This window comes from Chaetodon trifascialis, chromosome 3 (assembly GCF_039877785.1).
Source record: "Chaetodon trifascialis isolate fChaTrf1 chromosome 3, fChaTrf1.hap1, whole genome shotgun sequence".
Taxonomy (NCBI): Eukaryota; Metazoa; Chordata; class Actinopteri; order Chaetodontiformes; family Chaetodontidae; genus Chaetodon; species Chaetodon trifascialis.
This window is the reverse complement of record NC_092058.1, coordinates 9,870,004-9,885,284: the sequence shown is the minus strand read 5'-3', so window position 1 is coordinate 9,885,284 and position 15,281 is coordinate 9,870,004. Positions and strand designations below refer to the sequence as shown.

Sequence of the window (15,281 nt, the reverse complement as noted above, 5' to 3'; positions counted from 1 at the left end):
GACACAGACAAGCATTCATTTTGATTCTGGCCACCTGATGAATGTAAGTCCAGTATTCTCTCTGCTTTTAGCTCTGTTTTTGGTCCCAACCCACTTCTGAGGGAAATCTGGTTTTAAAACTTTATAATTGGTCCACAATTTTAAGCAGTTTTTTTTTCTTTTTTTTAAATAAAAATGTGATGCGGGCTGCATGGTGGCGCAGCAGGTAGTGCGCGTGCCTAACAACAAGAAGGTTGCCGGTTCGATTCCCGGGTCGGGCCTTTCTGTGTGAAGTTTGCATGTTCTTCCCGTGCATGTGTGGGTTCTCTCCGGGTACTCCGGCTTCCTCCCACAGACCAAAAACATGCTCATTAGGTTGATTGGTGACTCTAAATTGCCCCTAGGTGTGAGTGTGAATGGTTGTGAATGGTTGTGTAGCGCCCCCCCGCGACCCCGAAAGGGATAAGCAGCATAGAAAATGGATGGATGGATGGAAAATGTGATGCCTGGCTGTAAAACCACAACAGAGCTGCAAGATGCTCAGATGCACCTGACACATTGATCCTTTGGTAAATATCTTTTATATTATTTGTGCAGCTTTAACTGCTAAGCTACTAAACTGTCAAACTGATTCAATACCTAAATTAAGCTGCAGAATAAAATGTTACAGGTCTTCACAGAGGTAAAGAAATAAATAATCAAGAGTGACATTTATGCAGCATCAATAAAGCACGTGCAAAGTACGCAATAAAAGTTAACAAAGTTTATTACATGTTTATATACAAACAACCCTGCAAGGCACACCTTTGTTTAAATAAGAATATACAATACATTTTTGGAAGCAAACAAGGTTTAGTTCTGAAATATATATTAATACAAGTCTGTTTAGTGTTGGACACACAGAGAAGTTGTGGATGTTCAGTCGACACATAATAAAGAAAAAAAATCACAACACTTTATGATGTAAACAACTCAATATATTTCATATGGTAAATTAACATGTTTAAATATTGGTCGAATGGTGTGAAATGGACCATCGGTGCTTTCTGATGAAGCCTCTTCAGGTGATTGCATTATGAAGTACAGACAAAAGCATTAAAAAAGGTTTATCTAAGAGCTAAACTCTGTGCTTGTAGCTTATCCACACAGGAGAAGGAGCTTAGCTGGACTGTTTGTCATCTATCAACACATGATTATGTGACAGCCTTCGTCAGTACTCGAAAAACACAAGCGCTCTTATTTTGTACTTCACAGGGGCTGAAACTAAATAAAACTGCACACTATCTGGCGAAGGCCGTCCAGATGAAAGGAGGATGTCATTTTTTCGTTAGGAAATTTATTAAATACCTTTTTATCTAATTTATTGGTTAAGCTAACACATTTTTTAAAAAGCCTTTATAATATAATCTGTTAGTCATTTCTCTTTGTTAGGCCAATGATTATGAGCACACTTAAAACAAAAGGAGACAGACGTGTTCGGCTGTAATGAAAAACATATACACTCTGGCATTTGGAAGTTGTCTGAAACAAAAAGCACAGAGTAAAGGCAACTTGAGCATCCACACAAAGAGCATATCATTGCGGTTGTATTCTGTACATTGTGTAGTACAGACGACTTACCATGCAGTGATCAGTCATGTCATTCTGTCACTCCACTGAAGCTGCCTTTATAAACAAATGTTTGTCCAACATCAATCAGGACATTTGTGAAATAACTTTTGTTATGACTGCTCACAGCACATCAAGCAAAGACTGAACGATGAAAGGACGCTCGCGACAAAGGCCTGCCGTGACTCATGAAACAAAACAAGACCGAACAATGGGGCGAAAAACATGAAATGGCTGAGACTTCAAGCTTTGAAACATTGAGATGCAGGCTGTCATATTCACACAGTTTGCCATCATAAAGTGTCATGACCTACTGCAACAGACTTGACAGATGTCAGATCCTTTAAATGGCTGCTACACCATCTGCAAAACCTCTCTTTACCTTACAACTATAAGTTCAACACAGGTCCATGCTGCAGTTTTCTCTTCATTCCCCCAGAAGACCAGGAGGTACCTGACCAGAGAGGATGATGATTTTCGAGGCCTAAGGGAAGGCTGAAAAGAAGGGCTGAGTCAGCATCTTTTCCTGGGCCACGTCCTCTGGTGAGCCAGAGTCTTCTGGGCTGTGTGTTTTATTGAATATTCCTATTGTTGATGTTCTGGATGGGTGGCCATTATCATGCCAGAAGGCCAAGCCGCTTGACCTTCGCAGACAGGAAAGAGTGGATGATGAAGACTATGGTCTTGGGACAACAGTGGAGGTCCAGTTGCTGAAAGAAGAGTCAGAATGAGAAAGAATATAAGCTTTTTAACACTGTATGTCACACTGATGGCTGTCAGTATTGGAAGAATTATTCAGCTCCTTTACTTCAGTGGAAGTACTAATACCACACTGCAAGTACATGTCCTGCATTCAAGGCAGCAGTCACTGTCACTGTGCAGTAAAAGTGTTTTCTCTCATATCTGATGTGTCTGGATTCATATTACTGCTCCGTCATTGTGTCTGTTGGCATTTTACAGCTGTAAATGTTTATGGTTAAGTTAATTTGAACTACTTTAAATACTGTGGGATAGTTTAATCTATAGCAATGCAGCATATTTCATAAGATCATCTTACATTTGTACGTCACCGTCCTGCGAGAACCACGTATTTCTAAAAAGTCGGCTTTTCACGAGCTCAGAAAAAACAGCCTGTTTTCAGCTTTGTGACGATGCATTTGCAGCTAATCCAAGAGGCTTTTTAAACAGTTTATTTAGATAAAGAAGAAGGAGAAAACTTAATCCTTCAGTTTATCCCAAACATTCAAAATCACCAACTTGGAGATACGTTTCACTGGAAAAGGTGCATTCTCAGAAGTTACTGGTAACAAAAGCTGTGCAATTTGTACTTAAGTACAGTACTTGATGTATGTACTAAGTTACATTCCACCACTGATTCCTGCGTCCCACTTTATCACGTGATCGACATGTTTGCATGTTGTAAGATTACATTTCTAGAAATAAAATGACAATAAAAGTGCTACATGATCATTTCCACCTCTGTGTTCTAAATGTATAAAATACACAAAACACACAAGTTAGTATTAATGGTCAAATACTGGATCAGTGTGCCATCAAATTAATTGGGATTCATTCTTGACTTTTGGAAATCGTAGTTTGTCTCAGGCTTTTCCTGCAGCTTTCAGCCTCACCGTGTTTGTCACCTTGTTTGGAGTTTGTCCTGTAATTCTGTTGACTCAGACGGCCACCTCCATGACAACTGATCAAACTCTCACGCGCTGATGAAATGTGGTTGAAAGCTGAGCAAAAGGCTCGTGAATGGACCTCGTGTTAAGATTATTTTGTGTAAATAAGTTTTATCGTCACCAGCTGTTATTTTTGATAAGAACCATTCAAGCTATCTTTGGCATATTCAGTGTAACAGCCCAAATTTAACAGCATGCTGCAGCCCAACGGAAAACTTACAATCTCTGCCTCAGGGCCTCCGAAGTCAAGGAACATCATGCGAACTCCATCGTCTGAGGACATTCTTAGGCGCTCGAAGGGCTGCTGGAGCAGAATGCTTTTCCTGACACCCATTTCTTCTGTGAACAGTGTGAAGCCCTCATCAATGTGCACTCCCAGGGTACACTCTTTCCCATTCCAGCTACAGGCTGCCAGGGTAGGAAACAAAACAGGGGTTACACCGAGGCGGAACAAAGGTAATGTAATGATTTTACAGAGCTCGGCTTAAGTTGTTGGATTTTTGGTTGTGAGCTCAGTGTTACAGTCTTGGCTGCACCCTGAATGTGACAGCTTAATGCACTAAAAGGATAAATAATGCCCATTGTTACGAGAAGATAACAGTTGTAAATCTTACTTAAATGGAACACTTGTCCTAATTCTGATACCAAAAATAGACTGTTTTTGGTTTTAGGCTGAAAGTCTGTTGCAGCACACTAAGCTGCCAGCAGAGGGCAATGTAACAGCATTGTGTGTGTACTGGTGCCTGTAAAGTAGGATTGAATAGTTTCCAGATGAAACTAAATGCAGAATCTGGATCATTTAAGCAAAATGAGCTGAACTGTTACTGCAGACAGCTGATACACAGCTGTACTTGAAACCAAACAAAGCAAAATCTATTAAAAACAGCTTTCCTTTCCCAGTTCAAGTCTTTTAGAAACATGTAGCCAGAAGAAATCTCCAGCGATTTGAGGACATTATGCTCCAGAGTACAGTCCCTGAGTCACTGTGCAGGAGACAATAAACGATAACGCCCAATCCTGCTTTGTGAGACAAGCTCCTGCTATGTTATTATACTGAGGTGTCTGTGTGTCTCTGCTGAACAGAATCCATGTCTCTTGATTTTTCTGGATTAATTGATCTAAGGTATGCACATAGAAATTAACGAGGGGATCGATCAATCTGCGTTTTTGATCAGCAGATCAGAATTTACGGTTATGGGCATGTTTTTCTGCGACATAACAGCCCAGATTTACTTGCATCAGTCAGTGTAAAAGACCTGTCGATGAATTTTAGAGTGACAGCAGTGTTGTGTTTGCAGTTGTGATGGAAAGACTCTGCTTTTATTCTCTTTTGGGGGATTTTATGGAGAAACAATGCTCTGCCTACATTGTCCAAATGCACTGCTGGCACAAGCTCTTTCATGCAGCTTTTTTACTTATTATAGGTTAATAATGCAAACATAAATAAGCGCTTTTGTTTCTGATACTCATCATAATCTAACAGGCCCGTACTTTGAACATGACAAAGATTCATTTTTACAAAGGGCGACCTCAGTGGGAGTCAAATCTTCAGTCTTGGTTGTCTGATTCTCTGCTCACTCGGGCAAAGACGAGCAACACTCAAAGACAGTCAAATATTACTTCTGGTCAATTCCTTGTGCCCTCTGTCAGATCAGACAAAATCTTCTGCTTGCAGGTGGAGAAACTGTGCAGCATGCCTGAAGAGGGAACTGGGAGTCAAACAAATCCCTGTATCCGTACCCGTGGTGACCTCCTTGATGAGCTCAGCAGCACTGTGGCAACCCTCCACCAGCAGATGAGTCCAGGTGGACAGTTCCTTGGCAGAATCCACCCTGAACACATGGGTCTCCACGCCTTGCTTAGTGCCAGAACGCAGGCCAAATGAGAGGTCAGAATCCAGGAGGGGAGAACTTTTTCCTGGGCCAGAGTGGACCAGTCTAAAAGGGAGAATAGAAGCATGTGGAGGAGAAAGAAGGTAATTAAGATTCGTAGAAAAGGATGGGCCAGAGGAGCAAATGTACGTGTTTGTGTGTTACAGATGAAGTGTTACAGTGTGAAAAGTGAGATGTGGAGAGCACAGGAGAGAAGGAAGGGCGGAAAAACATATGACTCACACGTTCTGCTTCCACTAATGTTTTCCAAATGAAACGTGACGTTATGTGGCAAAATATCCAATCGCCCAGTTATGGAAAGAGTGAGAATGTGTTCTTTGACTGGGCCAAAAACAGCCACAGAACGGTCTGTTACCTCAGAGCCAGGCTGCTCCGGGTGGAGGTCTGTGAAGTTTATTAAATGCCAAATGTGTGCGCTGCGTTACGTGAATGTGTTTGCGTAAAAGAGAGGGAAGCGGAGAGAGCGCCGGTGTATGCGGTGAATGAGTGGACAGTATACGCTGGCATTTGTGTGTGGCAACCTCGTAGCAATGAGCGGATGACTCTTAGTGGGGCTGTTGAGGCTCTCTTTGCTTTCAGGCAAGGAGGAATACAGCAGCAGGTCTCTGTTGGTCAGCGCGGCCAGCACTGGTCTCTCTGGACCCTGGGTCGCCTGCACATTAGTGGCAGAGATGAAGAAATCATGAACTCACTTGTACAGCACTTTGATTACATTTGATTTATGACAGTGATGCTCATGGACAGTAGGCTGCACCCATGGATCTGGGATTAGGCTGTTTTTGATTTTGCTGCATGCACTTGAAGATAGGATTCAACTTTACTGTTGACACAGAAGTGGAGGGTTGTCTTTGCAGCAGTACAATGCGCGCCTGTGTTCCTGTTTACCTGCTCTGTAATCCAGCCCAGATGTTTGACCTCCATGCCAGGCTGCATGGTCTTCATCTCCTCCTTCACTCGTGGTAAAAGGTTGGCAACGCCAGCCTGGATGGCGCTGTACCAGGACTGGGCCATAGCTGGGTCTTTTGCTCGCAGGAACACAGAGTTCTTTCTGCTGGATGAAACCACCTCGAAATACCTGGCAGATGAGATGAAACGGGGAGAGAGAGAGGCAGAAGGTAGCGGGAGGACAAGAAGGGAGATGGAAAAAAGGGCCGTCAGAGAAATAAAAGACAAAATGGCAGAGAAAGAGAAAAGCTTGAGGGTGGAGAGGAAGTTTTAGATATTAACAAAGAGAATATGTGAGGAAGACTGGGTAAGAAGCGCCCTTTACAATGTTCTCTCTCAGCAACTTTGTGCAGGTTTGGCTGTCAATTATCAGCTGAAAATCAAACATACGTAAAGCTGTTAGCCTCTAGCACACACTACCTGTTTTCTGTGTCCGGGGGGCACTGTTTCCGTGACACCTGGCACATCTTCAGCGGGATGCTGCGGGGCTCCTTCACCTCAGCGGGTGAGAGCTCAGCACCCCTCTGAGGCGTGGAGGGGGGAGAGTCCCAGGGGAGGGCGGCCCCAGGGGACCCCGAGCTTTTAAAGAAGGCCGACATCTCCTTGATGTATTTCACTGAAGCGGAGAGAGAGCGAGAGAGAGAGAGAATTAGAGAAAAAAGTCAGGCAAAAAGAAGTGCGAGAGGACAGAGGAGGAGAGAAAAGGAATTTGGGAAATGAATATGATGCCTCCAGGTTCAGAGATGAGTTGAAAACTGTAGCGGCACTTAAGAATAGCTTTAAAAAGGTGCAGAAATTCATCTCGTCGGACTTCTCCACCACTATATAGAGTTCATTGTGCACTTTTTTGAAGAAAGTCTGCAGAACACTAACTACTACTAAAATAAAAAGCAGCATTGGCTCATTTCTGTGATTTAGTGAACAGAAGAGTTTCTTTGTTTCTTGTTTTATGTGGGTGGATCTGGCACGGGTGGGCATGTCATGAGCACCAGCTGGAGGCAGAGAGAGGATGTGATTTCCTGCACTGACACTGTGTGGCATGGATGAGGTGAGGAATCCAAAGTCTAAATATCTTCAGTGTGGTGCCCTCTGGGGACAAAGAAAGCGATTCATTGATTGAATTTGGTTCATTCACGCCAGTAATGACCATTGGTTAACAGTGGCGCCAGTGCTGTCACGCTGACATGAGTCAATACAGTCAATGTGACTATCACTATGGACTGTTCTGTGCTCTGTATGAATGAGAGAGTAGTTTATACCCATCACTACAGGGAACAGGAGGGGTGTAGTAGTTGTACCATTCTTGTCTTCCTTTAGGTATATCATTATATCCTGTAGCCGTTAACAGGTCTACTCTTCTTGGTTTCTTTCTACATAACTACAGTGGTCCTATATTAGTTCATGACTAGTGTGCAATTAAAAAAAAAATTCTTATCTTCATAGGTTTCATATTTTGTTCCATCTTAATGAGCATATCCAGTATCCAACCGAAATAATTAGAAAATTCTGACCATAAGTACTACATAAGTTCTTCAAAAATATAGCTTTCATTTTGTTTCCCAGCGCCTACAATATTGCAACCCATAATTAGTTGTAAGTAATACAGAAGGGGAGGGGGGAGAGAGAGATGACAGGAAATAAGGGAGAGGGAAGGGCAACAAAGGACCCCAGCCGGATTTGAACCGGAGAAGCTGCAGCCAATCATCAGCGTCCTAAACCCCAAGCCCCGTAATTACACATGCAGGATATAATCTAATGTTACCAAATTCATTTGTGATTTCACCACATCGCCCAGCTCAGCTCTGCTCACAAATGCACAGTTTCAGCACTCACACACACCTACACACACCTACACACACACACATACAGAAACACGCATGGCCTCAGCTCCAGTCCAGTAGGCTGTGGTATGGGTTTGGCAGAAGTAGCCACTGCTGGAGTAAAAATAGCCCAGAGGACATGGCAAGGCATGAGGCTGAAGGCTGAAGGCAGAGCTCTGGTTTCACTGGGCAAGTGTTAAGTGCCCTTCTTGCACAGTACAAGAGGCGCATAGCCACAGGGCAAGTTGAAGAGTCACAGCACACGACAACAGGAGGGAGAGGGGGGGCTTCCATCGCTCCCAAAATAGAGTCCATGCCAGCCAGTCGGGCAGGCAGGCAGGCAGGCAGGCAGGCAGCCACACAGTTATTTTGTCCATACATCAAGCAGAACATCATATCTAGGGTTATGTAGTGGCACCTCCTCTTTTCTGGTTTTATTTCACTATAAACCGTATAAAAGCAGTTCATTTTCCTCTCTTCTATCAGGAGGTGGCAGACTGACTGAAGAGAGGGTCAAAAGTTTCAGGAGGGTCCGAATGCACCGCAAAGACACCCTCTCACTGACTGCAAGACATTAAATCTGCAACACTGCTTGATTCATCTGGCAGTTTACCGTAAATAATGGCTACATCATGTAGGGCTCACACGACTGGCATTTAGCCCATGAGAAGGGGCATCACAGGAAGTTACGTCTGATGAGCAAGGCCAGTCATTCACTTGTTATCTTGTCCGTGTCGCAGTGAAACAACAGTTGTTATATTTCAGTGTCAGACCAAACCATTTCCAGCCATTCTTAGAAACGCCATGTATCTCATCTGGCTTACAAATGTCTGTTTTCAGTCTAATCTGCCACTTTAAAATCCTTAAAATGACCAAAAACCCAGAATTTGGATCCATATTCAGAGTGTCAAATGGAGTTATGTCATAAAACTGTGTGCTTTTAAAGGTAAAGTAACGGCATTTATTCACATTTGAGCTGCGTTCGAAATGTTACAGAGCTGTTATCTGGTCCCCAAATAAGAAAAGTGTTCATGAAAAAAATGTTCGTGGAAAAAACAACTCAGGTTCTTTTTCAAACATGATGCCAACATTTAAAAGTGGCTGAGCATTGGAGGATTACAGTGCATGTCTGAAGGGGACTTAAGTTGCTGCAGAAAAGGGCATGACCTAAACGCTGAAAACTATAAACAGACAGTAGCTCCTCTGAGTCAGCTGAATGCTCACTGTCTGCCCGTCTGCACCTCTTTTGCTTTTCAAAACTCTTATTCTTTCTCAATAATATTGCTCTGGATCTCCAATCTGTCTCTAATCTTTCCTCCTGTCCCTCTCCTCTGAGATGAGGTCAGTTCCTTTTCAGTCCGATGGGGAAGAGGATTGTTTCAATATCTGAAAGCTATAAAGGTTTCACCACTAAAGGTTTTTTTTCTTCAAATCTATAAAGAATCATTGAGAAGAATGGCTCTTTTTACCCACTTTGGATTAAGAGTACTGGAATTGAAATTACACTTGCCTCACACACTCCCTGCCTCCCTGTCTCTCTCACACTCACTCACTCACTCACTCACTCACTCACTCACTCACTCACTCTCTGCAGGTTTAACAGCATCCTTTTCATGTGTGGTCTACCAGTACAGGTTCCGGGGACAAACATTTACAACACACACGCACACACAAACTTGCTGGAACCCAAACACTCGAATGGAAACACATACAGATGAGCACACAAAGCAATGCATGTCTAAAGGCATATTTATGGTGTGGTCAATCACGCTTCACTACTTTTTAGCTACTGACTCGATGTCTGAGCACAGAAAGCTGGCATTGAAACTCTTAGTTCCTGATTTAAGTCATAGCTACTTTTATTTTATTTAGGAAAGGGTTTGTACTCCTGAAACTACCAGAGAAAACCTCTTTGCTTTGTTTTGTATTGGTACCAAACCTCAGGAATCATATCGACACTGGTATTGAAGATCTTACACAGCCCAATCGGTGTCCCAGGAGGTTATTAAGGATGCATGAACTAGTCAGAAAACTCACTTAGATCCACCTCACATGGCCCTAATGCATTTGAAGGGCCTATAAAACTTTATTTCTCCCTTTTCTACTTGAGAATTTTACTTGTTTACTCGCCTCATTTACACTGTGCAGAATCAGCTCCATGTCCCAAGAAAGAAATGTGCATTTGTAGACAAAACCAGACGAAGTGGGGATGTGCAGGCTGGGAACACGAATCAAGCAGCGAGCAACCAATATGTACCAGCTACGGCTTTGAAGTAGCTGTCAACTCGCATACGTAATGTTTCATGGAAATGAGCTTCTGTCCTTTTGTTCTCGTGCCAACCCATTGATGTTTGCACCATAGGGTAGCCAATTGCTTCCTTGTTGCTGGACCAAGGCCATTCAAAATGGATGTGGTCAATCTCGATATGGCGGGCTAGGCCACAAGACTGGGAATGGAAATTGGATTGACTACATTATTGTTTCAAGAGAGAGCCATCATAGAAGACCTCCAGCACCTTGAAGCTCTACTAATAAAGTCCTCTTGAGGGTGACAGCATAGTGCAGGCAGACAGGTAAAGACTGGCATTTCAGTGATGGCTATCTGTATATGATGAGGATGTCTCAGTCAGGCAACTAGCGCTACACTCTCAATAATAAAAGTTTCTTTAAAAGTTTGTCGGAGAAAGTCAGGAAAGAGGATGCAAGCATGGCTGCAGGTGCTTATATGTGGCACCTAATGAGCGCTCTACTCTCAATCATTACTCCTTATTACATAAGGCTGAGTTTATGGCTGTGGAATAGGCTGGGGATAAACACCAATCACAGCAGGTATACTGAGATATTTCCTTTTGTAAAGGCTTTACTATTCTCGAAAAAAACAAAGTGAAAATGATCGCACGGGTGTTTCACACATTAGAAATTGTGGCCCCACGTAACAAATCGAAGGAAACAGCTTTGAAACAGGGTGGTGAATGAAAAGGAGAGGCGAGAGGAGACAGGACTGGAGAATCGAAGTGGAGGAGGTAAGGAATGAACGACATGGAAAAGCGAGAGACGGGGGGTAAAAAGCAGATTGAGAGTAAGAATAGAGAATAAGACAGAGTGAGACAGGCGATACAGAGAGACCGAACATACAGCTAAGCTCAGCCAGAAATGTTGCCATGAATACCAGTGGCGGCACATTCAATACAGAGCTAAAATTAGCTGAGATGGCACTGTTATTACTTTAGCTTATCTGGCAGCCAGTGAAACTACTTTTGTACTGTGTGTGTGGTGTGTGTGTGTGTGTTCATATGTGTGTGTGTGTGTGTGTGTGTGTGTGTGTGTGTGTGTGTGTGTGTGTGTGGAGTTTCTTTGCTTCTTCTGCAGAATCTGCCACTAAGCTTTTCCTTCTAAAGTCTTTACATTGAACCTCACAAATCCTGACCAGACATTTTCAGCCAATTCTGTTTTGACACAATTCACTTAACCGTGGTTTGAAAAGCCTTTTCTTTTTCCTTCCCAGCTCCCTGGACAGTCCAAATTACCGAAGTACAAGTTTAAATTTTCAAACTGTGCTCAGCCAATACTCGCTATAGTTGATTGCCTAATATAGTATATACACACACAGACATACCCACATCACATCAGGCCAACCCTCTGCTTCCATCCACTCACAGTGATGATTTAAGAATTAATTCAAGAAGTATCCAATCAGAACCCAGCAGAGTGATGGAGTTGGCAGTCATTAACATGCTCCTTGACTTGGCGGTCAAAAAGTGCCATTGGGTTGTCAAAGGCGAAACAATGCTCTAAAGCTGAACGCCAGCCCTTCCTCCCCCTGCCACTGGTTACTGTGGGAGCGACTGGAATGTCTTTGGCCAGTCAGCGACCTCAGAAGCATGCTGTTGGCTCTGTAAACCATGTCAGGCAGAGAATGTCCCAATGTTACACCACCAACGAGGAAAGATGTCTCGGGCCAAAACAACATCATAAATAACGATGCAGCACTATGGAACACTTGCTGTTTTTATTCAGTGCATTGAGGTCAATCAAGGTAAAAGAAAAAAAAAAAAGCCATTACTGACTAAATAAATCAGCCAATCGTGAATTAGATCTTGTAGAAAATTGGAATTTTTATGCTTTGAGACAGTTAAGAGGCGAATTGTTCAATTAAATATGAGAAAAGTATTTTCTAGATTTGGTAAACAAACTTAGCAATGCAAACAGGAACATGTGCAGAATTGGGCCAGACCAACACAAAGACATGGACGATGTCATCAGGCAATTTTAGCTCATTTCAGACTGTATCAGTGTATATGTTCAGGGTAAGTAACAGAAATCAGACCAATGCCACAGACTGTGTGTGTTCAGGCTGATTTAGAAATGCCACTGCAAAGGTTGCTCAGCAAAAGTACAAATAGGTTCACTTTTCAACAGTAAACTGTCCATTTACCGTTTACCAGCAACATTAGCATTCATTTGGAGTCGTGTTCCTGTCCACTTGATGAGTGTCAGTCCAAAATTCAGTCTCCTTACTGTAGCTCTGGTTTTGGTCTGCACACACACCAGGTGAAAATCTTGCTTTTTAGCTGCTAAATGCTGCACTTTGTTCACAAGATTAGCTTTCTCTGCCTGCTGTTTGACAGTGGGAAGGTCATGTACAGTGGGTTTATCTGAGCTTTTTTTTTTGCTAAAAACAGCTGCTTACTGCATCTGGAAACAACACTGATGCGTGTGGGGAGAGTCAATCAAGACCGTCACGATATGCTGACTGTAAAACCAAAACAGTGAGCTGAAAGACTCATCATTAGAGTTGGGTGATAACTCTCCCACTATCTGTTAATCAGATCTTTATAGTAATATACTGAATAGAAAAGCTTTAAGGGATTGGAAATTATGCCAACCTCAAAAATTTAGCATCAGTCAGGTTCTACTGTGCAGAGATGTGCATGGTGTGTTCCCTCAAGTGGTGTTGATGCCTGTTTTGAGGCGTGTGTGTACACGCACAAATAAAAAAGTGTAAGTCCATGCCTCCTTTCAGTGGTCTCTGTGAGCTCATGTACAGGTTTATGTGTCCCCAGTGCTTCACTGATTAATGCATGTCTCTTTCCGGAAGCGTCAGTCTCCGAGAAGAGTTCCCCTGTTCTGAATGATTTAGATACGTTCATCGTTCCTATAGACCATCTCATTAAAATCGTGGATAAATGCCAACCTTGGGGAATGTAAGGTATGGTATGAGAGAGAGAGAGAAAGAGAGAGAGAGAGAGAGAGAGAAAGAGAGAAAGAGAGTGCAGAGCACACCAAATCAGACTTTTAAACTAATTCACATACTGCCAAAGCACAGATTTGATTACTTTGCATAGTGTGTCAGGAGAGTTAATTATCCTAATTCAACAAAGTGAAAGTGAAGGAAACTTGAACAGGATCTGGCAGAGGACAAGAACAGAGTGAAAGGGAGGTTTAGCTGCAGACATTTCCACTCTTTTTTCCAACTTTTTTTTTCATTTTGTGTCTGGAGATCTGTTTCCTGCTCAAATTGCAAGGAAACTCAATTTTCCATTTATAGGTTCATACATATTTTCCCGGTGTGATTCAAAGCGGTCACTTGCTGTGCATTTATGAACGTCATTTACAGTCTGTTTTCATTTGTAATGAGGCAAATGAAAGTGATGTAAATGTCTGCCTCTCATTTTAAACAGCGTTGGGCTTTGCGAGAAAATTGATATGGTTTAGAAACATCAACGAAAAGTGTAAGTGTATATGAAATCCTCTGTAGTCATGTTGAAAAGTCAGCAAACAAAAAATTGAAATTGGCTGGTACATCAGCACTTTTTAGAAAAGCTGAAAGTCATTCATTCTTTTTTTCTATTCTTTGTTTGTTTGTGTTTATGTGCAGATGTATGAACTCATTTATTCTGAAAAACGGCTGCATACACACCTTGACATGCCTATTACCCTCCCTTCCTCCATACCCAACATGCACATGCTGCACAATACCGAGATGGTTCAGTGGAGTCTGAGCCTGTAATGAAGTGAGAGAGTGGCACAAAGACTGGGAAACCAATTTATCAGGGGCCCCGGATCAGGGCAGTGGGGTTCAGAGGGGGCCTGTTAAGCAAACTTGACGCCACGGAGGGAGAGAGGGTCTGAGGGTGAGTTGTGATTTAATAAAGCTATGTTATTTTGTGGGTTAATCCATTGCCTTGCTGAGTCTAAGCACAATGTCCTTATGGGCCAGCAGCTCTGAAGGAAAAGGAACCACGCTTTGTGTCCAGAGGGTTAGAGGTCTCACAGCAGGGGTTCAGGACACAAACAGCTACAGACGAAGACGAGTGGCGTGGACAGTAATTACACTCCGATCATGTCCAATGATAATTTGAATTACACACACTGTAAATTGACTTTGTGGCACCATCTAAGCTGTTTCTTTCAAAAGGTTTTGATGCTTTAATGAAAAGTGGCAACAAGTTTGCGACACAACAAAAAAAGGATTAAGGATTTCTATTTTCTCTTCATGAAAACAGGCAAAAATTCAGCATTTATATTGCTATGCTAACATTCTATCATTTTTGCACACACAGGGCTAAAGACAGACGCTAGACAGTAAAACTGACGTTATACTACTGTGGATTTTTTCAAATAACTTGCAGCAACAAGGGAAAAAGTTTGTCTTTCCCAAGCCATGGCTGCATTTATGATTGTTTACCTTAAAGAAATGTAGCACCAGATGGGTGGGATTTATTTCTCAGAAAGTGCCAAATACAGTGTCAATAACAGCGCACGCCTTCTTGTGTCCTGGGAAGACCCACACATGTGCACGCACTAAAGCACAAAAAGTATTTTCAAGTATGACTTGATATGTGGGAATACTAGACTGAAATCTTTTCAACCAGGAAAGAAGGCAAAAGGAGGAGCAGCATCAGCTTATCTAGGTCAGCGTAAAGAAAGAATGTGGAACCATATGCTCTAATGGTGCTCCCAACAGTGGAAATGCAAAGTCAGCATTATTTTTGGATAGACCAAGTGAGCTCATCTTGCAATATAACATCGGACATAAGTTGAATTTTTATGCGCGTGTCTTAAAGTCTGTTTGTGTGTGTGCTGGTGTCGAATGTGCAGTGATGAAATGTGAGCAGAAGGGAGCTCGCCTGCTTTTCTTCCGTCAGCCGCTGCACACTGGAAAATGTAAAGGTGAATTTGCATTGCATTTCTTTCCAGACCCATATTCACAAACACTCTCTCAGTCCCTGGTTTGACAGAAAAATTCACTCAGTCAAAAGAAAAAATAAAAGAAAAAGGATGTTTTATCTCCGAATGAGACTGCCAAGGATCAGTGAAGGTTAACTGAAATACACCATAGTCAACTGAAC

At 42.5% G+C, this 15,281-nt stretch overlaps 1 protein-coding gene across 1 annotated transcript in view; it reads right to left on the bottom strand.

Annotated features, from left to right (window-relative positions):
* Positions 1-727: 727 nt before the first annotated feature.
* Positions 728-15,281, bottom strand: part of snta1 (syntrophin, alpha 1) — a 32,397-nt gene continuing 17,843 nt past the window's right edge. Inside the window, exons 3-8 of the mRNA XM_070959017.1 lie at positions 6,530-6,725; positions 6,050-6,239; positions 5,686-5,816; positions 5,013-5,209; positions 3,493-3,680; positions 728-2,297 (exon numbers count right to left, since the gene is read on the bottom strand). Coding sequence (XP_070815118.1) covers positions 2,205-2,297; positions 3,493-3,680; positions 5,013-5,209; positions 5,686-5,816; positions 6,050-6,239; positions 6,530-6,725 — 995 coding nt within the window. The 3' untranslated portion in view covers positions 728-2,204. The remainder of the gene's footprint in view (positions 2,298-3,492; positions 3,681-5,012; positions 5,210-5,685; positions 5,817-6,049; positions 6,240-6,529; positions 6,726-15,281) is intronic.